The 25,495-nt window shown below is 39.3% G+C and overlaps 1 protein-coding gene across 1 annotated transcript in view; it reads left to right on the top strand.

The window, feature by feature from the left end:
• The first annotated feature begins 1,393 nt into the window (after positions 1 to 1,393).
• STT3B (STT3 oligosaccharyltransferase complex catalytic subunit B) overlaps positions 1,394 to 25,495 on the top strand; it is a 96,675-nt gene continuing 72,573 nt past the window's right edge. The window contains exon 1 of the mRNA XM_007449638.1: positions 1,394 to 1,704. Within this exon, the coding sequence (XP_007449700.1) occupies positions 1,394 to 1,704 (311 nt within the window). The remainder of the gene's footprint in view (positions 1,705 to 25,495) is intronic.

Raw genomic sequence — 25,495 nt, 5'->3', positions numbered from 1 at the left:
AAGGTGTAAAAATACAAACTAGACGTGCAAAAATTCGTGTACAGGGATCTGCAGTTCGCTATCACCTAATGAAGAGAGGATTGGGTAACAGCTTAAAGTCCACAGAAAGTTTCACTCGTCTGATGGAATGTATGCAACTGTTAACAATTTCCTACATTTGCCCACATTTCCAGTGAACAAACGTTATCTTTGCAATCAGGAAAATACAAGAAGCGAAAAAAGCCGGAGAAAGTCGCACTTCGCTTGTCCCACGGGGTCGTTCCCGAGCTTGGGGCTTGTTTGCCGGCTCCGAAGAGTTCCCAGCGCCGGCAAACGTGCCCTCGCCCGCGACTTCGGAGACAGGCCGCCAGGCGCGGCTCGCTGGGCTGCTCGTGGCGCGGCCGCGGGCTGCTGATTCCCTGCGCCGGGAGCGGGGAGCCCCAGGCGGCAGATCCCTACGCGCCAGACCCACGCGCGGGGCACTTGGACTGCGCGCCTGCGCGCCCGGTCACGTGATGGGCGCTCCGCGCAAAGCGGGTTAAAAGTCACGACCTCGGAGCGCCCGCGGGCGCCCGGCCAGTCGGCGCGGCGCTCCCGGCGTTCCCTAAACTGGTTCTAAAGGAGGCCGCCCGTCTGTCCTCGACCACGTCCCGCCTCCTTGGCCCGGCTCAGCTCCAAGCAACGCGCGGAGTCGCCTAGCGCCCCTCCTGGCCGCAAATACAGGCGCGCGAAACTACGTCTTTCAACTGACAATGAAGCAGTAACCGCGCTGCCAGGCCGCTCCGGGCGAACGAGCGCTAGGCCGGGAGGGGGAGGGGAGAACGGTTGGGCCAAGCCCCGCCCCAGCTCGCGCCCCCATTGGCCGGCACCGCGGTACTGGGCCCGCCCCCTAACGGACCTGTCGCATTGTGACAGGCGTAGGGGCCAGTTCCTGTTGGGTCGGGGGCGGAGTCAGAGGTAGCCTGAGCTCCGCCCGGACTCCGGGGGACTCCTCCTCCTGCTCCTCACGGCGGGGCGGGCGGCGGGTGTGGGGCGAATGTCATTGCTGCTCCAAGCCGTGGTGCCGCCTCCGTCTGCTCCTGCTCTTTCTCTGGCGCCCTCGTCCCGTCGGCTTTCGCCGCTGCCGCAACTGCACTGGGAAGACGGATGGCTAGAGGGGAGCAGGGGCCATCCGAGTTGAGAGAGCGGCGGTCGCGGCCGCTGCTGAGGCGGAGACTCCCCGCCGCCGCCTCCACCCCCCGTACCCCGGCCTCGCGGCGCTAAGGGCAGGCGCGCGCGGCTCTCTTCCCTCCTCCTCCTCTTTCTTCCTCCTCCTCCTCCTCTTCCTCCGGGTCCCCGCCCAGCACCCCTCGGACCAGGCGGCGGCGGCGGCGGCGGCGGCGGCGCGGAGCGAGACCCGCCGCCGGGGCACAACATGGCGGAGCCCTCGGCCCCGGAGAGCAAGCACAAGTCGTCCCTCAACTCATCCCCGTGGAGCGGCCTCATGGCCCTGGGGAACAGCCGGCACGGCCACCACGGGCCCGGGGCCCAGTGCGCGCACAAGGCGGCGGGCGGCGCGGCACCGAAGCCGGCCCCCGCGGGGCTGTCCGGGGGGCTGTCGCAGCCGGCCGGCTGGCAGTCGCTGCTTTCCTTCACCATCCTCTTCCTGGCCTGGCTCGCTGGCTTCAGCTCGCGCCTCTTCGCCGTCATCCGCTTCGAAAGCATCATCCACGAGTTCGACCCGTGGTAAGTGCCCGCCGCCCCTCCCCCGCCGCGGGCCCGGGCCCGGGCCCGGGCCCCCGCCACCGGTCCCGAGCTCGGGCGCGCCCCCGCCTGCAAGCGAAGTTTCCCCCGCGCCGCTCGAGGCGGGGCGTCGGGGCCCGAGCGGGACCTTGACCCGGGTCGGGCGAGTCTGCAGGAGGGCGAACGCTTCTCTTCGTAGCCGCCTCGGCCCGCGGAGCCTGACCCGCCGCGCCGGGCGGACTACCCGCCTCCCCGCCCGCGGCTCTCGCCTGCTCTCAGCCTCTCGCGCACGTTTTCGGCCGGTTGGGATGGGCTCGCCCAGGGGGTGCCCTGTTGCAGTTGGAGGTGAGTCCAGATGTGCAGGAGCCTCGTCGGCGCAGCCTCGCGGTTGCACGCTTTTACCGTGTCTCTCTTGGCTCTCAGACGGGAAGGGAAAAAGCGAGGGAGTGAGGTGTTGGAGGAAAGGAAATAAGATCCCTAAAAGTGATCTGAAAGCTAGGGACGCTTATTTAATGTTAGGTATTTTCAAGAGTGGCTTTTTTTTCAAGCCTTTAAGTGCACTCTGCACCTCACCGGTCCACAATTATCTTGGGCTACTTTTTAGAGCTGGCTCATTACTCTGTGAGCCAAACTGTCACCCTCAGTATGTTATGCACAATATCCGAAAGCGTTGCATTAGTTCCTTTATTGGTCTTTGCAGGAAGGTTTGTGGATTAGAGAACAAACAGTACCATAGTGATGGGGAGCCCTGGATTGTAATACTGAAGTTTCACATGGTATCAGGGATTGACCTGAATGTTTTAGGAAATTACCGCATAAAGAGCACTAGCTAATTTAGCTAACTTCATTCACTGGTCTGTGAATTATTTAGATAGGAAGAGTGTTTAATTTTTTTTTCCAACTTGACCAACCTGGGTTAAGTTTTCTTTGTGTTTTGTTTTAGCCCTAGTCTATGCCTTTCAAACTGACTGAATTCATCTTCTTGACCCATCACCCTTGAGTTCATCTTACTTCCTTATAATTAGGCCCAACTAAACTTGAGGGTATTTGTCATTGGAAGTACAGAGAGAGAATCTTCTTGAGAGTTACTAAATATATGGATAATAAATATTTGGGGGAGTGAGTTACCCATATATTAAAATACCAATTGAAGTTCTGTTACAGATAGAAAAATTGGTAGTGCATCATGTGTTGAACACCAGAGGGGTCCACTTCTGGAGAGTCCAATTTAGGTAGACAGTTAACAGCTGTGACATGCTTCCATGAAACGTTTCCATTCCATTTTAGAGGTTTGATTTTTTTTTAAAAAAACTTCTATGTTACTTGGAATCACAGAAGAAAATAAATAACTGTGACGCTTATGAACTAGACAGAGTTTTCTTAGTCTTAGTTTTGAAACACATAAGCAAATTAGATAAAAAAAAATGAAATTGACACCAGAAAATGAAAACTGCTAATGTTTTGCTGAACATGTAAAAAGAGAAAGTTGTGTTTTTTCAGTTTACAAGAGCAGAAGTGCATGGTTGATCAAACATTACGGGTAACAAAAATTGTGAATAATATTTCTGGAGAGTATCATTTTTATAAACAGAAGTCTGCATAATGTTTAGTAGTAACATTGAGGCTTAAATTAAGAATTGCAGAAAAATTCACAACTGAATGATGAGATGATTGATATTTTTCCTAATTTTTAAGGAAGATTAAAAATCTGCATCAAGTGAGCCAGAGTTTCTACTAAAATTGAGTATTATAATCATGAAAAGTCTTATCGGGTTGCTTCACAGATAAGTTTTTTTTTTTTTCCAATATGGCAAAAAAAAGTTGATTTCTTCTCTAGTTTCAAGAATATGCTTGGAGAGCATAACCGTCACACAAAAATTTGTTTGCATCTTTCTGTGTATAAAACACATTTCAGAAACATCCTTTAGTAGAACGAATAACATTCTACATTCGAATTTTAATTCATATACTGTAAAGGTATAAAACCTCTTCAGTCTTAAAGACCTACTTAATGTAGGTTTTCGGCTTGTGTTTATGTGTTTATGTTTATAATGTTAGGTAATTCTGACTAGTAGTAAATAGCCTTTTATAATAAAGGAATTGTCCCTATCCTTTATTGTTAATGGAGATTTGCCAGTATAAATCTAATGTCTTAAGTATAATTCAGGTGACTTGAGAGAATTTTCAGTCAAAAAAAAAAATCCCTTGTTTGCTCACTTATGTTTTTTTCATGTCTTTCAAAGATCTCAGTTAGGCATCTTATTTTTATAATCCATTCCTGTTGAAAAATTTGAATTTTAAAAGTGGTTTTTCTTCAAAGCTACTAATAGTACCAGCACTTTGATTCTACAAGCATTCTAGTGTTATACTATCTTGGGAGTCTCTCATATTACTGTTTTAACATGTAGTAGTAACATGAACCTTTAATAATGTTTAAATGTTCCTCTCAGGTTGTGTACCCACAAACCAATTTATTCTGGCTTTCCCTGATCCCTTTTTTTCATGTCTCTGTACCGGCTTCACTTCTGAAATCTTTTTAGTGAAAAGTTTACTTTCTCTGTTTGATTGTGAGTTATTTCTGTAAATTTTAACATTAGTACTTAAATTGCGTAAGACTCTAGTTAGCTGCCAAAGGTGACTCATTGTCACAAAGTTATACTTGTTTTTTAAGTTTGTCATTCAAGTTATTTTATAAATCTTACCAGTTGTTATAAGGGTTGGTATGTGATGTTCAATAGTATTTATTGAATTTTAAAGTACACTGCACTTTTTTAGAACTTTGTCGCATTTTTGGTAATGATCTCCACCACTTCACTTTAGTAATTTCCTCCCTTATCAGTTGACTTGATCAGACATGAGGACACAGTTTGAGAATTTGTTGTCTGTACTTGGCAAACATTTGGTTGACCAACTAGTTTAACAGCACCTAATTTTATCTTCTTTTTATCTGGAGCAGAATGTAGTTTCTACTTATTTTTGTTGTAATTATTAATACTTTCATATTAACCAGGTGCTTTTCCCATAACCATTATCTTGTTAAATTGTGGTAGCTTTTCCCATAGAGACAATGGAAAAGCTCCCTATAAAAGAGTTGCATTTTTCCCTGCCTGCACAGGTTGTAGGGGGTTCTCCTTGGAGCCCTAGAAGGAGACTTCTCTGAGCTTTGAGTTCTGGCTGCAGTTAGCTGTAAAAGGGCAGCAGATGCCTTTTTGCAGGGCAGAAAGCTGCAATTTAGAATTGAAAATTGGGTTGCAGTTTTTCATAGAAACTATGGTATAAATAGGTTAATTAGTACAAACATGTTTGCAAAGGAGTGATAAACCTTTGGAACATAAGCTGTTTGTAAGTTGGGGACTACTTCCTGTACTTTGAGGTCTCCATGTTTTTCTTCACTTTGCAGATGACAAAAAGAGGCTATTGACCTCAGTTCTGAAGAAGACAAAATGGGTAACAAAACAAATTTTAGATCAGAAACATCCCTAAATCTTAACAAGGCACTTTATGGAATCATTAGCAACAGCAGTCCAAATGCACTTCAGAACAGGTACAGTAAGTCCCTACATACGAACCTTCAAGTTGGGAACTTTCAAAGATGGGAACGTGCCCCTGTATGCCAGCTGTTGTACTGTACTACTGTACTTTTCAAGGTACTGTACTGTAAGATTAAAAATGTTTTCTTTATTTTTTGTGTTTGTTTTTTATGTATTATTTGTGTGAAAAGTATTATAAACCTATTACAGTACAGTACTATGTAGCTGATTGTGTTAGCTGGGTACATAGGCTAACTTTGTTGGACTTAGGAACAAATTAGACTGACTTATGACGAACTTGTTCATTCATATGTAGGGGACTTACTGTATACTGTCACTGATTTCATTGTAATTTAAAACTTTCCTAGCCTTGAGCTCTTGAGATCATTCTATGTTATAGGGACACTCAGGGAGGAGGTGAAAGGGGTGCCTTGAGCTGCTGGGTTGGATGATGGGATTGGACCTTCTCCCATTGGGTGAGTGTGGTGGCTCCTATAGGTAGTAATCCTGGGTTTCCTGAGACATGTCCTGGGGGAGTTAGGCTCTGTCAGCAACCACTTTGGAACTTTTTCTTTCTTTAGAGTATTCATACGTTGAGGGCTAACTTGAATAATACTGCACACCACATACTGCCACGAGTAGTTTGCATAAAGACGACATTGGTCGTAGCAACTTAGAATAAGGAATTGCATTATAGGCTCTGACACAGTTATTATGAATATGAGGAAACTTACTAGTCTGCCTATGATCTGTCTCTGATTTTTATGCTCTCAATAAGTTTTGGGTGCTTTGGGGTATGAGAGAAAATGTTAAAAGTTCTCTTCATCGTGATATCTTATTAATCAGTGCATATGTGCTCTCAGAAATAACGGAAAGATTAATATTCTCCAGTGACTGAATCATATTTTTTCCCTCAATTTGTTTACTTTGCAAACTTAGTGCTATTAGAGAAAGACAATATGGCAGTTAACTTGAATTATAAAGCACCCTACAATTCAGTAGACCTGTATAATGCTAATTGTTATGAAAATTTTCAAGCATACAAAAAAGTTGAAAGATTTTTACAATGAACACTCATACTGAACATGTAGATTCTACAGTTAGTATTTACTTTATTGTATCTTTTTATTTGTCCATTACTGTTTTTAAATTCTCCTTTAGGATACCGATAGTGTACTGTTCACTGTAATGTAATGAATGTTATCTTTGTTCCTCAACTCCATGATAAAGAGGAGCTCTTATTTCCGGGTAGCATTTATTTTCTATAATACTTGAATATAATGAGTATAAATACTGTTTATATATCGTCTTTGATTGGAGTGCAGGTTAGAACCAGATTCAATCATCCTAGGTTTTGGTTAGTAACTTACCTAACCTACATCATAAGTCATTGCATTAGCCCAAGTTTGTTAAATGACTTTGTTGAATCTGGTGTCTCAGGAGAAACTCTGAAGTTGTTAGAAAGATACTGATGTTGGTTTTATTAGATTTAGTTTATGTGGAACTCCTAAACTCTTTTGAATTATTAGAAGCCTTTTATTGGTCAGCCTGTTGCTTACTGTGACGAGTCTTATGCTCTTTCTTTGCCATGTTTTATCCACATGGAATGCTTAATGGAGTTTTTGGGTTGTCTTTTTTTTTTTTTTTTTTCGGTACCCGGGCCTCTCACTGTTGTGGCCTCTCCCGTTTTGGAGCGCAGGCTCAGCGGCCATGGCTCACAGGCCCAGCCGCTCTGCGGCATGTGGGATCTTCCCTGACTGGGGCACGAACCTGTGTCCCCTGCATCGGCAGGCGGACTCTGAACCACTGCGCCACCAGGGAAGCCCTGCTTAATGGAGTTTTATGTATGATTGCAAAAGTGGCTTCTGTCAGTCCCTACAGTAAATAGGAAGATAGGAAAACATTTTCAAATAATGTAGGACCCACAACTATACTATATGGGCAAATTAATACTATTGAAAGGGAAAAAATGTAAATGGTTAACCTGCTACTCCATCTTCACTTATTTGCTTTACCTTATTCTGGTGGACATTTTTTGTTTTTAAACCTCTTACTCTTTTCTGAGAAGGTTTCTGTGTCCTTACTTTACCTTTTTCTTACATGAATAATTTCCAGGGATTTAGAAATTGATAGACAGTGTCAATACCATAAGATTAAAAAAAAAAATGGTTGTTAGGTCAGGGTTGGAGGAAATAGGAGCAAATGCTCGAGGCTCTCGTGTTTTAGTATTGAAGTATTGATAAATGTACGTTAACTGGCATTTGTAGACATTCCAGGAAACCTAACTACTATTTGGAGCTTTATTTCTTTGGAAAAATGCTTTCATAGTTTTAAATGAAAGACATTTAAACATATTTTCGAGTATAACCTGTATGTAAGTTGGTGTCTTTATGTTGGAGAAGTTTGTACTATTTTTAGGAAAACAAATTTCTAGAAAATTGTGGCTGGTACTTGACCATATCATCTGTGACTTTTTTTCTTTCTTTGGAACTTAGTGTTGCAGGGTAACTTTAACATGTGTTCTAAATAGTGGTAGATACTTAGTTTTTTACCTTGTCTTATAACTTGATTTTAGATCCTAGAATTGAAGAGATCAGGTAACATCTTTTATTTCTGTAGATAAAAAATATTTCAATTCATTATTCCTCTCAAGGATTGAATAATACAGGTCCACCTGTTCTCCAAAATCTATGTCTCCACCTGTTCTACAAAATCTATGTCCTTTTTATTGCATTCTCTGCCTCCAAGGCAGGGTTAAATGAACGTGTCCTCCATTTAATTTAATGTTTTTTAATCAGCGGCTCTGATTTAAGTCTTAACACATTGACCTATCAAAATGTCCTGGGCACAGTCCCTGCTCAAGCTAACCACACTCATTAGTTGGATGATGGCTAATTACTTTGTTTGTTTTGATGTAGGGAAGAGAGAAGAGTTGATGGTGGCTTAAAGTTGTTATACCTGAATGACTAGGGAATTTTCAGAGAGGGGCTTTTAAGGGAATAGCTGAATGAGAGGGAAAGATGATTGAATCCAACTGAATGTTGTTTTCATTTACATTTGTCCGTAAAAAGTTCAGAGTAATGAGGTTGGAAATATTAAGCCATTTGAGTTAAGAGAATTATGGGGTGGAAGTTAAACTTTTGGAGTAGACTCAGAATTCTATAGACTAAAGGACTTTTAGAGTATATGTTGGTTGAATTGGCTTGTTTTCTGGGTGAAGAAGCTGATTGCCAGAGTGGTGAAGTACTTTTTCTAAGGTGGTATAGTTGTGGCTTGGCTAGATTCTTTTCTATTTTCTTTGCACCTGTGTTTGCATTAGAGTAAGTTTTTGAGAAGTTGTTTGAAAATTGTTACTTCAGAAGATGAGGGGAAGTTAGTGTCTACCATTCACTTTATTTTTTTAGAGATAACTTTATTTAAAAAGTATTTATTTATTTGGCTGCATCAGGTCTTAGGTCATCAAATCCGTGGCGTGTGGGATCTTTGGTTGTGGCATGTGAACTCTTAGTTGTCACGTGGGATCTAGTTCCCTGACCAGGGATCAAAGCCGGGCACCCTGCATTGGGAACAAGGAGTCTTAGCCAGTGGACCACCAGGGAAGTCCCTACTGTTCACTTTATTTTTTTTTTATTTTTTATTTTTTTTGCGGTACATGGGCCTCTCACTGTTGTGGCCTCTCCCGTTGGGGGGCGCAGGCCCCGCGGCCATGGCTCACGGGCCCAGCTGCTCCGCGGCATGTGGGATCTTCCCGGACCGGGGCACGAACCTGTGTCCCCTGCATCAGCAGGCAGACTCTCAACCACTGCGCCACCAGGGAAGCCCCCTACCGTTCACTTTAAATTCACAGTGTGGGAGATGTTGGCAATTCAAGTTTAGTCATGGAAACAGCTTTTGTGTGAAGTTTGCCTTCTTTAGAACTAGTGATTTTAAAAACTGCATCAGTTACCTGTAATTTCCATGATTTAATAGTTTCCATAGTTTAACTTTCCAAACTTTTATTTTTCCCTTCATTCTTAATTTTTTCTTCATTCTTATCCCAAGGGAAATATTAATGCATAATAACATAAAGAAATTTTGTTTCTCTTAGTAAAGTATTAGCGATTTGCTGATAACCAAGTTGGTAATGTTTCTTTTGGGGTTTCCTTTTAATTTCTTTTTCATGCCTTAAAGGTTTATTAGCTATTCTCAGGTAAAGATTTTTCTTCATGCTATGGGTGTTCTGTTCTTTAATGTTATCTAGCAAACTCTCCAACCTGCAAATGACTTCAAGTGAATTTGGTTTTTAAACTTAAATTATTGGACTTCTCTCTCTTTCTATAGATAGATGGATAGATAATATTACAGCACATACTGTTTTCTATACTATTTAAAAAATTAAAATATATTAATTCATAATTAATTTCTAAAGTGCCAGTATATGTGCAGCTGAAATTATTGTTTGTTGCTGGCCAGATGAGTGGAGTTGGTGAAAAGAATCATGCCTGGAAACTCACTTGTGACCATAATGCTTTTTTTTTTTTTTTGAGGTAGAGTCGATATGTAACATTAGTTTCAGATATACAACATAATGACTTACTATTTGTTTACATTTTGAAATGTTCACCGGGGTAAGTCTAGTTAACATCTATCACCTTAACATAGTTATTTACCCCCCATTTTTTTTTCTTGTGATGAGAATTTTTTAGATCTACTCTCTTAGCAGTTCATTCTTATTATAACACCAGTAACTCCTGTAAAGAAAAATACACCCTATTTAAGAAGCTTTTATTGTTAAACTAAATTATATGATCTAACTTGTGTAATCCACAGGAAAAATAATGGAGTACAGAGTTACTGGAAGGTAGCACTCTTGTAGTTTTTGAGTTATTCTTTGAAAATGTCTTAAATATTTACATAAATGAGAAAAGAAATGTATTCTACAGAGGCTTTTTATTATCAGTGAGAAGATGTTCAGTTTCAGCCTTTAAAAATTTTTTTCACTTATGATGAAATATAACACATTCTGAAAAGTATTTAAACCTAATATACAGTGTAATTATAAAATAAACACCCATGTGACCATCACTCATGGCAATTTTCTTGATTACGTGACCTCAGAATTCTTGGTGTGTGCTTTCTCAATCCATCCCCTTCCACGCCACACACTTTACAATAATTACATTCTTGCTTTTTCCCCTAGGTGGTATAATTCTGAGTGCATTCCTAAGTAATATAATTTAGTTTTGCCCATTTAAAAACTTTAGAAAAACGCACTTGTGGCTTTTGGGTCTTGCTTTTTTTGGCTCATCATTGTTTTTAAGATTCATCTTCACTGATCAAGGGTTGTTGAGTGTATGTGGATAATAAGGTTTAACAATAATTTCATTAACCAGACTTCTCACTCACCGAGGAGGTTGCCTGCTCTTTTGCAGCAGGAAGGAAGTATCTGTTAGAAAGAGAAGGCATCCTTGTCTTCACTTGAGATAGAAAGATTGTCTCATGGTTGAACACTGAGCTCTAGTTAACCTTGTCTCTAGATAACCTTGACAAGTTTTTTAAAGGTACTAACTGGCCAGAGAGATGTAATCTTTCAACAGACACAGACTGCAAAGAAGAGGGTTGTGGGGGGGAGGAGACATCACTTTCAAGAGCCAAATGATAATCAAGTAATCATAAATGCAAAATTACTGGATTTTAAACTGTAGCTTTTACCAACTATTGTTCGTTTTAAAGAATATATATTAAAATTTATTTAAGGAAAAAAGTTGCTGTAGTTAGTTCTTGAAAGAAAGAAGGAAAGAGGGTGTTGAAAGGGGATCTGAACTATAGGAATTTAGGAAAACCCTAAGACTGGACTGTTTAATGTATTGGTATTTTTGTAGAGGATTGTTGACCCTGGGTTGTGTGTGATTTTGTTTGTGTTGATATTATGGGCTCTTGAATAGCTTTCGTTTCTCTGAATGTTGTTTTTCCTGTTGCTTTCTTCCAGTCTTCCTTGGCCACCACTTCTGTTCTTTTCCCATATTGTTACCGACCTGGGTTCTTCAATCAGTAGAAATTGATACGAGGCCTCTTTAATCAGTAGATACGGGTACAAGGCCAGACCCAGATGAGGAATTCAGGCAAGACTTTACTGGGACTTGTGCTGCAGCAGGAGGGAGCAAAAATAAGTAATGGGATCCCTTGCTTGTTCCCAGAGCAGCAGCTTGCTCCTCCTTGCTCCCCGAGCTGGTCCCTTAGGGGTGACGGTAAGGGGTGATTGGTGGGTTGAGCCAGAGTGGTGGCTTAGGGGGTCTTACTACCTCCTTGGTGATGCTGTGTGCAGGGATCATTCGCAGTACCTGATTTTGGTCCTGGCACCTCAGAAATGGCAGTTGGGTTTTGGCTTTTTGTATCATGTTGTTCATAATCAGCCCCAACTGAGTATGCACACGTTATTTTTAGTCCTTTACAGTTTCTTTGTATTCTGTTGCTCCAGGAGATGTTTGTCCAGGTGCAAGCACTGCAGTAAAGGGTCCCAGGTCCCAGCCTGTCTCAATATCTTTATCTCTGTTGATTTAGTAGTTGTGTTAGTCTTCAGGAAGAATGGGAGAGGTATGATAGTAGTAGGATCCTTTCAGAAACTGTCTTGAGGGGATAAAAAGTTGTATTCAAAGAATGGTAAAAGGTCATTGATCTTTAGGTAGGAACTTAGAATCTATTAGGATATGAGAATTTGTCATTATATATTAGCAAGTGATTTAAAGATACTATTGGAAACGTGATTCCAGCTTATGAGCTTTTAATTAGAAAGCAGTTCTTAAGTGAAATAAACATGAATGCTTCTAATGCATTTCTATCTATTGGTCAGAATGATTTTGATCAAATTGGTTGGTATTTTTCTGCTGTGCATTAGTATGGAACCCATGCTACTTGAATGGATAACCGTTGATTTTGTTTGTGAACAAATAAAAGACTGTATGGTTAATTCATTATTAGTTGAAGAAGAATTTAAATCTAGGACTGTCTTTCTTCAAACTTCCAATGTAGTCAATATTTCTAAAGAATTCAAACTTAAAATTTAAATCAAGTATCATAAGGAAGATATACTTATTACCCTTTCTCCCCCAAATCCACATGCCAGAGAGAAACTTTGAATTAGGCTCTGTTTGGATAATGGTCCAACTTAATGATTTAAGCTATTTTAACACCACTAGTATTCCTCTTGTGTGACTTCTTCAGGGAAGTAGGGATATTTTTCTGAAATGTATTAATTATTAGGAAACATGCCCAGCATACTTCTTTCAGAAATAACAATCCAGTATATCTTATCTGCTTTACGTGAGGTATAGTACAAGTTTTATTAATCCCAGTATAAAGTAGACTTACTTCAGTTAAATTTTATGACTGTTCATTTAACTAAATAGGCCAGAGCCATTTTGAAGAAGATTTTAACACGTGTAATGTAAAAAAACTCAAGGAGACTAACTTATTATTCGTTCTTTGCCTAAATTGGCGAGATACTGTTGTGGTCATATGGTGCTCATTTCCCCTTCTAATGAATAATAATAACAACAATTTATTGTTACTGTTACTATAGAAAGACAAACGTAAGATCCTTAAGAAAATTTTCTTCCCAGAATAATAACTACATTATATTGGGAACTTAGTGAGTGTTCAGTTTATATTAACATGGATCCTTTATCCTTAATGATAACCACATTTTATGTTTTGGTGATGATAGTAATAGTACAGGAAGTGCTAATTGTGTAATACCTTGATAAACCTTGGACTTGACTGTGCTGTCGGGAAAATCATATGTGTAGTTGGGATGTTGTGATTTTTAATAGGAAGTACATATTTGGTCTAAATCCCCTTGGAGTTTCCTAAGTGTTGAGAGCTTTAAAGGTGTCTTTTGTTATGTTAATGAGTGACTTTTGGAAAGCCCTTGGGTCACCTAAGGATGGGAGATGGTTGCCAGTGGAACCAACCCCAGTTATTAGAGGGTTGGAGCTTTCAGTCCCACCCCCTGACCTCTGGGGAGGGGAGAGGAGCTGGAGGTGATTTAATCACTGGAATCACCAGTGGCTAATAATTTAATGGAGTCGCCATAAAGCCAAAAGGATCAGAGTTTGGAGAGCTTCTAGGTTGGTGAACATGTGGAGATTGAGAGAGAGTAGTGGGTTCGGATAGGGCATGGAAGCTCCGCACGCCTTCCCACATACCATCTCTTTCATCTGGCTGTTCCTGAGTTCTACCCTTTTATAATAAACCGGTGATCTACTTAACAAAATATTTCTTTGAATTTTGTGAGCTAGTATATTAGTATATTAATCCAACCCAAGGGGTTCTTGGACCTCCCATCTGTAGCCAGTTGGTTAGAAGCACAGGTGACAACCTGGACTTCTGATTGGCATCTGAAGTTGATGGGGTACACAGTCTTGCAGGACTGAGCCCTTAACCTGTGGGATCTGATGCTGTCTCCAGGTAGATAGTGTCAGTTGAATTGTAGAACATGCAGATGGTGTCAGAGAATTGCTTGGTGGTGTTGAAAAACACCACCCACCCCCAGCCCCTACACACACACTAGAATTGCTATGGTGAACCTCTTATCGTGAACATCAAAATCTTGCTCTCAATAAAAGTGTCATTTTAATCTTAAGAAGGAAAGAGTTGAAGAAAGGAGGTGATAATGCTTATAGAAGTAGTTTATGTGAGCATCAGTGATTGCCATCAGCAATTGAGAGATGGCTAGTTGGATAGGTGGATACCTTAGGAAGAACTTTAAGGGAGGGAGATTTTAGTTACAGAAGTATTTCTTCCAAATACAAACAACTCGTGAGTAAAAGTTCTGTCTCAGGTTTTAACTCACTAGTTAAGGAACATTGAATAAGACAGACAAGTTAATATCCAATAACCATATGAATGATAAAAGTTCCAGTGTTTTGAGATGATTAATGAAAAAAGATATCAGCAACCGAAGTAAAATTCACAAGCTGGCGTTTTGTTTGAACATGAGAAATAATATCTTGATGTGGAAGAATAGAAATGATCATTGTATACACAGGCACTAGTTAGAATATACTAAATCATACAAATGATGAGTTTGGGTGGGATTAGATTAATGATCCATTTAGTTTCTTGGCTCTTAACTTTATGATAATAGGTAATTTATATGGAAATTAAGCAACATTTTAGGAAGCCATCCCAGCTCTGATCTCATTTAAACTTTACCATAAGAGGTTAAAGGACACTAAATAAAAATACTCACTAGGGATGAAATAAGTTGCTTGTCTCCATTAAAGTGTCTGCAGTGGAAATAGTTTTATCTATGTCTAGTCATTGGGAGGATCATTGAATATTGTAGATCTTAAGAGTTAAGTAAACCAAGATATATATTTACCTTCTTTTACTATGGATTGAGCTCTAACAAAATGACTAATCAGCTCTTTAATTACACTATTATTCCATGTAATAATAGCAGCATTCCTGAGTCCTAAACCTGATGTGCTATAATGATCTCACAAGATGTTTTTGCTTAAAAATTTTTTTTTTTAAGCCTTCATCCATCAGTGTGCCTTTAAAACAATCTGTTATAGTGAGTAGGGTTTGTTGAATAAATTGACAATTAAACTATTAAATATGTTAAATTTAAAAATTTAATAAACTTGCTTCATGGAAGTTTAATTTCAATCCTAATAGTTTTATTCTAGTTAGCTAAAGAAGACTTTTGTTTTAATATGCTAAGCAGCTTTCTGACACTTGAAAGAACAGGATAATGAAACAATGTACAGCAGATGAACTGTAATCTTAAAACTGTAAAAGGACTTCCCTGGTGGCGCAGTGGTTAAGAATCTGCCTGCCAATGCAGGGGACACAGGTTCGATCCCTGGTCCGGGAAGATCCCACGTGCTGTGGAGCAACTAAGCCCATGTGCCACAACTATTGAGCCCACGCACCACAACTAGTGAAGCCCGCGTGCCTAGAGGCCATGCTCCGCTACAAGAGAAGCCACTTCAGTGGGAAGCCTGTGCACCACAACGAAGAGCCTCCCGCACTCACAGCAACTAGAGAAAGCCTGCGCTCAGCAACAAAGACCCAATGCAGCCAAAAATAAATAAATAAATAAATAAATAAATTAAAAAACAACTGTGTAAAGCCCAGTCATTTGTTCAAAGTAGAAAAATGAACTTGAGGCACAACTGAAATCTTTTTAAATATAAGGATTTTTTTTGAAGGTTGTTAAAAGTGAGTCAGTCACTTCATTAGAAAGGGAGATCTTTTCTCCTAAGATACTTTATTTTGGTTGTTAAAATAATTTACTGCATTTAAATGAAGTACCTGATATAAACAATTTAAAAGAACAACAAAAAAAGATTTTCCTTCTGAAATAATCATTTAGACTTTTAAAAAGTGTGTAATAAGTTTTGGATGTCATAATTGTGCGATATGAATTGGCCACAATATTATAAATAAAATTTTTGTAAATCAAACTATATTGAGAATGCAACTTGCATGTAAAAGAAAGTATCAATATGTACCCATATATGTAATTATGAACATAATGATAAACACCTGTGAAACCCTTACCCAACTATAGAAATAAAACATCAATTTCACATCTATTCATGTTCCTTCTCTAGCCTATCCTCCTGGTTTTCCTCTTAGCACTAGGAAACAGTCATCCTGAGTTCTATTTAACATTTCCTTTGGGGGAAAAAAAACAGTTCATGTATGTATTTCTAGACAGTATATTCCTAAGTTTTGCTTTGTTTGGAGCTTTAAAAAATAGTATCCTACATATAAGCTTCTCTGACTTGCATTTTTACATTTTCTAGTTGATTAACATTTGGGTTTCCTGTTTTTTGCTTTATGAATAAATAATGCTACTGTGAACATTAAAAACTATGTATTCTGATGCATATGTGTACATGTTTGCTAGGGTATATACCTGGAGTGGGGGGGGGGCTGCTAGGACTGCCTCACAGCATGGTGGCTGGGTTCTAAGAAAGAGTGGCCCGAGAGAGGAAGTTGCCAGGCCAATCTCTGAGTCAAGGGAGAAGATGCATATACCAGTAGGGACAGTTGTTTCGGGCCATCTTAGGAGACTGGCTACCACAGTGTATTTATCATTTTTATCTCCTCTTCTGTAAAATATCTGTTACGTCTTTGGTCAGTTTTTTTACTGGGTTGTTTTGTATTTTGGTGTGTGAGGGGGAGGTGATACTAAGTCTAGGTTAAAATTGTTGCAAATCTTGCTGCATTTTGTGGCTTATTGGTCCTTAAGCAGACCTGTGAGATAGATATTTTATTACCCCCATTTTACAGATGAGAAGAGTCAGTACTGCTTAGTATGTTAAGAAAGTAGGCCTTGAAGTCAGCCAGCCTCAGGGGATATTTTTGGTATAAAGAATAGCATATGCGGGCTTCCCTGGTGGCGCAGTGGTTGAGAGTCCACCTGCCGATGCAGGGGACACGGGTTCGTGCCCCGGTCTGGGAAGATCCCACATGCTGCGGAGCGGCTGGGCCCATGAGCCATGGCCGCTGAGCCTGCGCGTCCGGAGCCTGTGCTCTGCAACGGGAGAGGCCACAACAGTGAGAGGCCTGCGTACAGCAAAAAAAAAAAAAAAAAAAAAAAAAAAAGAATAGCATACGCAAACATGTACAATTATGAAATGGCATGATGAAATGACATCAATCTGCTTGTTACACCTCCCCCCCCCCAAAAAAAAGATTGACGCTTGGAAAAATTTACAAGTTTTTTTAATTCATTTATGGTCAATTATAATGTTTTAGATAAAGTTTGGCTTTTGTTAGGAAACAGGCCTGGTGATGCCAGAGTGACGGAGCTGGAACCAGTACATTCAGGTCCAAGTTCTCTAGTCTTGCTGCCTTCCCCAGTCCTCACTTTTCTTCCTCTAAATTATTCAGTTGGATCATTCATTCACGATCTGCCAGTACATTTCAAACACTTGTGTTGATAGCCAAACTAGTTCTGCACTCAGTCTCTCACTTTAAGGGTTTGCTGGAGTTCTCAGAACACAGTGGAAAGGAATTGGCTGATATTGGAGATTTCCTTGACTAACCCTACTTAAAAAGTTTATCATGAAAATTAAGATTCATAAGTGTTGTGGTAAGAATGTTTAATAATAATTCTAATAAAGCTATTCACAATATTCAAATATTTGCCATATGTACTTTACAAAGGAAACTGTAGGCACGCATCAAGCGCAGCTGAGTTGCTTTAAAACTGAAAATGCCACAGAGCAATTCTGAATTCTACAATGTAAGACTTTGAATAAAATGAGGCAACTTTCTCTCATGCCTGAGCAAATGCACAGTATACAGAAATAAACTTGTAGACACTTCCTCCCAACCCTCAAATTTAGGGAAATTGTTCTTTGTACAAGTATAGTTTCTGATCATTACAGTTCTATATGTTGAAGACAGACACCTCAGTACAGCTCTCCAGTGTAAAAGCAATGCTTCAGGCAGCATGACTTATTTTCATGTCACTTCAGGTTTCTTGGGTCCAAGATTCAAAGGCGGAAATGACAGTGATAATAGTAGTTGTACTTAACTGGAGGGATATTTGACATATAGTGGAATTCAGAGCATCTTTGGACTTTGAGGCAGAAGTGTTTTTTTCCACCAGTGATACCAGCCATCACAAGACTGAGCCTCTCATTCATTTTTATTTTTCCCAGCCCCATATTCTTCCAATTCCAGTGTCCTGCATGAGAATTAGTTACCCTTCCTCAAGAAGTAAACTGACATATAACATTTGCTATAATGTTCCCATGATAAAGTATAGGTGTCAGGTAATTTGGCAAAAAGTGTAAAGCTAGATTCCACCAGGTTGAGTATAGTACAACACCATTTATAGAAAAGAGGGGGAAAATTAAGTTCATTTAAAATTCAATAAATGCATCTGTAACATTTGTAATTCTCAGAATAAACACATTTTAAAAATAAGAGTATACCAAAAACATTCTGTTCTCTGAGGAGTTCAATACATGTTATTAGTTTATAGAAATTAATAAAATTACCTTTGATATGTGAAGGATACTAAAACTTTCTTATAGTTCACTATTTCCTAGCACCTCTTCCTCAAGCCTGAAATGTATGTCAAAAGGGAGGAGAAAATTGAATCACTCTCCTTTTATTCTTTCATAACTGCTTGAGTATGTTTGCTGACACTTTGTTTGAAAATGGGGTGACTAAAACTAGGTAAACTGGATCACTTTTTCCCCCCTCTGGAATGTAGAATGAACTTCATACCTAGAAGAGAACATAGAAATTGTTTGTTAGAGTACTTACCCAAAGTGTATTCTGCAGAACACATATCCCAGGAATTGTAGTTCAAAACTAAATAACCTATGCTAATTTAAATTTGGAAAAAACTGAATACCCCATACACTTATTTAACAATGCATGTTAAAATCTGAGAAGTTCTTGAACACAATATTGATTTTATTTAATATAGTGTTTACATGTTGGATTTAGGAATCACTGTAGCTTTTTAATTAGTGTTCAGTGCAATGCAGTTTGGGAAAGACTGATCTAATTGCTTTATTTGATAGATGAGGAACCTGACGACGAGGCCTAATGATACTAAGTGACTTTCTCAAAGTCACAGAGCTACAACTAGGACTGACAGGCTTGCAGGTTTGAAAGAATTACTGCGTTGTGAACGTCGAGTATATCCACATTATAATGGGAGCGTATATATTTTTTCATAAATAAACACGTATCTGCTCATTTATACCATCACCCCGATTTGTCTTGGTGACTAAGTTGAGTATTTTGACACCCAGCTCTTCAGTACTTGGAAATTTGTCAGATTTGAACATTGCAATATAGCTTATGAATACGCCTTCCCTTAGGTCTTAAAAATTAAGATGTCCAGAGAAGGCCTGTATACATTGCTTATTTTGAGTGGCCGTTTTATTTTAGTTTAACTTTTGGTATTGCTTTCCCCCTGGATGTTTGCTTAGCTTTTGAATTTATTAGTTGACCAAAACCACTTTGGTTCTTTAATCACAGCAAATTGTGGGTCATGGGATATTACTACTATAGATAGTGCTTGTTAGTTGGAAATCTTATTTCTATAGTATATTAATATGTGTCTTGACTTAAATATATGTATTATAATACATATTTATATATCAAATGCTTATTAGCTGGAAATCTTATTTATATAGTATATTACATAATGATTACATAATGGCAATGTTAGATAATATCTAATAACAATAAATGTAAATCAACATGTTTATATATATAACATTTGTTGGAGATCTTGTTGCAATTATATATGAATGTGTGCCTGACTAAAATGTGTATTACACATACACGTGTGTGTGTGTGCACGCGTGCGCTTTATAGGGAGAAAGAATACATGAAGGCGTGTGCATCTGCCTTTCGTGTAGGTCTTTTAGATTTCAGTCTGTATTGCATTTAACTGAGCAAAAAGTGTCATTGGATAATTTTAATTTATCAAATACACTCTTATATGTGATCCTAGAAATTTTTTTAAGATTTTTTAAACGGCATTAAGATACTTATTTTGATATAATTTTTTGGTGCCAGCTTCTCATCATTGTTTCCTTTTTTTTTCAGTTTATTAAGTGTCCTTTATCAAGCACAACATACTCCTTTTTCACATGGATACTTAAGAAAACTGATAGCTGTCATTGCCAGTTAAGACAGAAGTTGAGAGAGAACTAAAATATGGATATATGTTTGAAAGTAGTTTTGCTCTGTGTGTTCTTGTGAGATCTGGTATCTTTTTCATTTGTAATGCATTTCACCTTAAGTGGGATGGTACAGAGAAGTTCTGCAGGACATTTCCAGCTTTTGAACAACCCTTGTTTTTTTTTCCATGTGTTGCTCGGGAGTAGAGAGAAACAGGTCGTTTGTCCATCTGATACATACAGCATGCTCTCTGCTTATGGAAGACCTCGAGTCAAAATGACCCACCCATCAGCTGTAAGAGCCAGGGAGGTTAGCGAGAGTTGTCTTATGACCCAGTAGCAACTGCTTTTACATAAATGAGTCATGATTTGATGGTGTGGTAGTGGTCAGTCTGCATTTGTGGGTCTTTTCAAACTTCAGAATTGACCTAGTAATAATAAAATAGTAAAAAATGACTTCTTTGGGGCTTCCCTGGTGGCGCAGTAGTTGAGAGTCCGCCTGCTGATGCAGGGGACATGGGTTCGTGCCCCGGTCCGGGAAGATCCCACATGCCACGGAGCGGCTGGGCCCATGAGCCATGGCCGCTGAGCCTGCACATCCGGAGCCTGTGCTACACAACAGGAGAGGCCACAACAGTGAGAGGGCCTGCGTACTGCAAAAAAAGAAAAAAAACATTGAATTCTTTATTCTGTATCATTAGTAATCCTTTGAAATTTTATTGTTTTGCTGTTGTTACTTAAATTTTGGTATGAATCTCTGTAATCGTATTAGGCTTGAATATATCCTCACATATGAGTTTCCATTGTTATAAAATTGGCTGTGTGTTTAATATGATTATATAAACAGTGTTTATATGTATCACATGGTAGGACTGGATTTAGATTGTTCATTTTAATAGTGTTAGTAAATTGGGGTTTTTTTCCTCTCATGTACTTATTTATTAGCATGTCATTGTGGCATGCTTTTGTTTTTGATCCTGCCACTAGATGGCAGGAATAATAAAACGTAGATTGAAATGCCAGCTTGAGCTGATGCTTTGTACTTTTCCCTTGCCTTGGTTGTTTTCTATTCCCTTTAGTGTGAATTTTGGGTATATATGTAGTCCCCTAACTAGTGGGATTTATGTAGATCTGGTACCTTGTGTAGCCTGAAAGTTCTTAGACAAGGTAAAGAGAAGGAACAGAAAACCTTTAATCCTGGATGTAATCATTGGTGTTCTAACACTTTGGTTTTCACTTTTATTATCTCTGTGAAATTCTGTTCCTTTCCTTTATTTCTCGATTCTCTTATGCTTACATTTGGCATCCATAATTGATCATTTCTGTTGGTGGCACTGGTTGCCTTCTCATTTACGAGGTGAATACGTGTTAACCCAGCCAATTTTGTAAAATCTTATGCTACACTTTGCAAAAAAAAACCTCTTAGAATTATAATTGACTGTGAATCTTTTCACAGAATGACTTATTTTTGAAGGAGCTTATCTATTGATAGTCTTTGAAGAATATAGTGGTGGACAGAGTTTGGGTGGTTGGGATGTAGCTTCCATGATTATGTTAACATTATATAAGATTTTTGTCTTACTACTGGACTCACACCAGAGACTCTCCTTGTTGGCATTATGAAGTACTAAGCAGCCATGTTGGAGAAGTCCATGTGGCAAGGAACTGCAGACAGACCCTTATGAGGCTCCAGAGAACTGCCAGCAAGAAACCAGGGTCCTCAAGGAAATGAATTCTGCCAGCAATCTAAGTGAGCTTAGAAGTGAATTATTTCCCTAATTGAGTCCAAATGAGAGTCCAACCCTGGTAACCCCTTGATTGCAGCCTTGTGAGACACTAAGCAGGGGATCCAGTTAAGCTGTGCCTGGACTCTTGACCCCTGAAACCATGAGATAATGATATATGTTGTTTTAAGCCATCGAGTTTGTTGTAATTTGTTACACAGCCATAGAAAACGAATACAAATACCCTTAATAAAAACCTTTCCCATCTCTGAATGTTACCTATTTGCCAGGTGCTATGGATACAATGGTGTGGACCCAGATAGACATGATTCTAGTCTAGTGGGGGAGACAGATTTGAAACAGTTAAGAATGGCAAATGCTGTGAAGGTGCATACCACAAGAGCGTCTAACAGACTTAATGAAACACCAAGTATCTCTTTAGGACTTACTCAACTTTTTAAAATATTCTTCAGGTTGCTTTTCTCTCTCTCTTTTTAGTATATTCTTGCCATCACAAAATTTGATCTAGATTTATTTTCTATTAGCATTATGAAAACTATGTTATAGCCTTATTAATTATTGCCTCAAATGGAAACAACCCATATGTTCTTCAGTAGGAGAATGAGTTGTAGTACTCAGCAAGAAAAAAGGAACAAACTGCTGCTACAAGAATAAATATCGGGCTTCCCTGGTGGCGCAGTGGTTGCGAGTCCGCCTGCCGATGCAGGGGACACGGGTTCGTGCCCCGGTCCGGGAAGATTCCACATGCCGCGGAGCGGCTGGGCCCGTGAGCCATGGCCGCTGAGCCTGCGCGTCGGAGCCTGTGCTCCGCAATGGGAGAGGCCACAACAGTGAGAGGCCCGCGTACCCCCCCCCCCAAAAAAAGAAAAAAAAGAATAAATATCAGAAACATTATGTTGAGTGAAAGAAGCCAGACACCTATAGAGAATAAAATATCCATTTATATGAAATCTGAGAACAAGCAAAATTAATCTATGATTAAAGAACTCAGAAAGTGGGAGGGGGAAATGACTTTAAAGGTGATGTGGGAACTTTCTGCAGTGATGGTTTTGGGTCATAGTTATGGTTGATGAGATTATAAAATTGTCAGAACTCATTGAATCAAACATAACATCAGTGTATTTTAATGCATTAAATTGTACTTCAGATTTTAAAAATGAAAAAAATGTCAGATGTTCTTTAGTATCCTATGTGTTCTTTTCTCTGATTGTATTTGCTTGTTGACTATCCCTCCTGTAAGATTGTCAAAGATTGTCAGCTTCCTGAGGTCAGGGACCAAGTTTGCCTCTGGTTCTTAGTTAGAATTGTGTACTTGTATGCATAATGCCCAGGCTTATTGGCTCTGAGTGAAAAGTTATTTGTGAACTATAGTTTATTCATAAGTTGGTATCCATGTTTCATGGTTGCATTTTTTCAAGAAAAATATTTGTATTATTTCAGAATCTTGTATTCAGTGTTTTTTCTTTATGTAGCTTCTAGTTTTTTCTTTTCTAGGATGCACAAAAGACATCTGTTTTAAGTGTTGGTAGAGTAATCTCGCTCCAACTACATCTTTGCCAACCACAGTTTGAGATGGCACAGTGCTTTATTTATATACCAAAATTTAAAAATCAGATCTTTTTTGTAAATGTGAAGTTTATTATATTCCTCTTAAACAAATGAAAACTAAATATTCTTTTTTCTCCTCTTTCTGCCACCTCTCTTTAATTTTTTGAGATGGAGCAAAGAATGGAGACACTATTGTTTTACTCTTTTGATACAAAAAGCCCTTAAGCACCACAGTAATTTGAAAAAGAACCAGGTGGTTACATAGCACTTTGCCTAACTGGTGCTATCCCTTGTGGTCATGGTGTTATTTTTTTTCCCTGATGAAAATAACAGTAAACTTTAAACGATTTAATAGCTGAGTCAGAAACTTGAAAAATAAGTGTACTCTCGATTTCCCGAAACTGGTAGATCACAGGTGTAGTTTTTCTGAGCTCTTGAAGAAGATAACTCAGAGTAGGTTTTTCAGTGCTGGAAATAAATGACTTTCTATTGTGACTTATATGTTGGGGGTCTTCTAAAAATAAATTCAAAATTCTGCAAAATTTTTATGCACATTCTTCTGGTGAGAGAATCCATATTTTCATCAGATTCTCAGAGGCTCTCATCCAGAAGGATTAAAAACCCCGCCTTTCCCTCCTTTTTTTATGAGGTTTTTTTTCATTGCCAGCTGATGGTTTTGCCAACTTTTCAGAAACATAACCAGCTCTAAGTTGGCAAGAAATTACTCTGTATTGAGTGTTCACCTGTACTGAACACTGTGAAAGTGTAGTATTTTATATGTCTGGTGGTTCCCTTCATTTCTTCATTGTTTTTACTGTTTTTCTTACCTTTTTGGTTGCACAACTAAATCATAATTACTGGGTTCCACAGACTGTCCTCTTTGCTTCTGCATTCCAAACCATCCCAGATATAGGTGTAAGAATGATGAAAAAGAAATACTTCCATTAGTAAACCTGATTTTTGTTAGGGAATCTCTGGTCAGAAATGCTTGTTCTCAATTATAACAACAGTTTTTTGCGGGAAAATATATACTTCTTGGCAAGATGTTCAGGACTGTCAAAATCTAAATCTGTGGCTACATGCATATTCTGTCACTTGTTAATTCTGTCCTGACTCTCCTGTTTCTAATCTTGTTACTCTTATCCTTGAGGTGGTACCTAGCTATAATAACCTATAAAAAGATAAAATAGCATGATTCTTGCAAAAAATTAATTAGGATAAGCTTCATATTTTAAGAAAATTCATGTTAGAGTTACTGCATTTTGATATCTGTATTCTCTGCCTAGAGACCAAATTGTGTGACGCCTGGTTTTGCTACTCATTAGTTGAGTGGCTTTGAGCAAAGTTAACCTCTTTGCATTTGATTTCTCATCTGTAAATTGGGGATGACAATAGTACCCGTCTCAATAAGTTACCATAAAGATTAAATGAACTAATACAAATAAAAGTACTTAGACAGTATATAATTCATAATAAGCACTTACTAAATGTTCACTGTTTGTTAATTTTGTTACTATTCACTTACGATGGAGCCTAATAGGTAAATTTATGCTATTTAGTATGTTGGTTGGAGAGAGATAAAATGCAAAGTGCAAGATCCAGTAGAGAGGCCTAAGGGAGGGAGTGCCAGCCCTTAGCTGGAAAGGATAGTTAAGGCTTAGGAGGAGGTATCTCTTGAGTTAGGTCCTGAAGGGCAAGTGTGAGAGGATATGGAAGAGGGTTTGCTCTTCAGGAAACAAGAACAGCTTGTGCAAAGGTATAGAAGTATGAAAAAGCATTAATAGTATATATTTAGGGGAAAAAAGTTTGGAATATATGAGGTGAGAAAGAAGTAGGGAGGAGACATTTCAGGGTGGGGATAGGGAAGGGAGTCTCAAAAACATCAGGACTTTGTCCTATAGATTTTGGGAAACAGGGAAGGATTAGTATGGTTAATAGTTCATTTAAGAGAGAATTGTATGGAGGATGGATTGGGAGGTGATGAGAAGTCAGTAGAGACAAGTGAAATAGTCTAGATAGAATATGAAGAGGACTTCTTATTGGGAAATTTTAGGAGCTGGATTTAGGGAGTGAGTAGTCTAAGGTGATTCTCTGTGATAATGGTAAAGTTTTTAACTAAGATAGCGAGCAACTTTACTAGTGGAGAGCAGAGTAAAAATGAGTTCAGTTTTAGGTATGATGTGCCCATGAAGACATCTCAGCAGCTATTCTGGTGGGCTGTTCAATATGAGGATTTAGAATTTAGAAAAAGGAATTGGCGTACTTAGGAATAATCCATGGTAGTCAAAGTTCAGGGAATGGATGAGGGAAAGAGGAG

Source organism: Lipotes vexillifer, unplaced genomic scaffold (assembly GCF_000442215.2).
Source record: "Lipotes vexillifer unplaced genomic scaffold, Lipotes_vexillifer_v1.1 scaffold536, whole genome shotgun sequence".
In the NCBI taxonomy this organism is placed as follows: Eukaryota; Metazoa; Chordata; class Mammalia; order Artiodactyla; family Lipotidae; genus Lipotes; species Lipotes vexillifer.
Note: the sequence above shows the minus strand (reverse complement) of the source record. Positions and strands in the feature narration are given on the sequence as shown.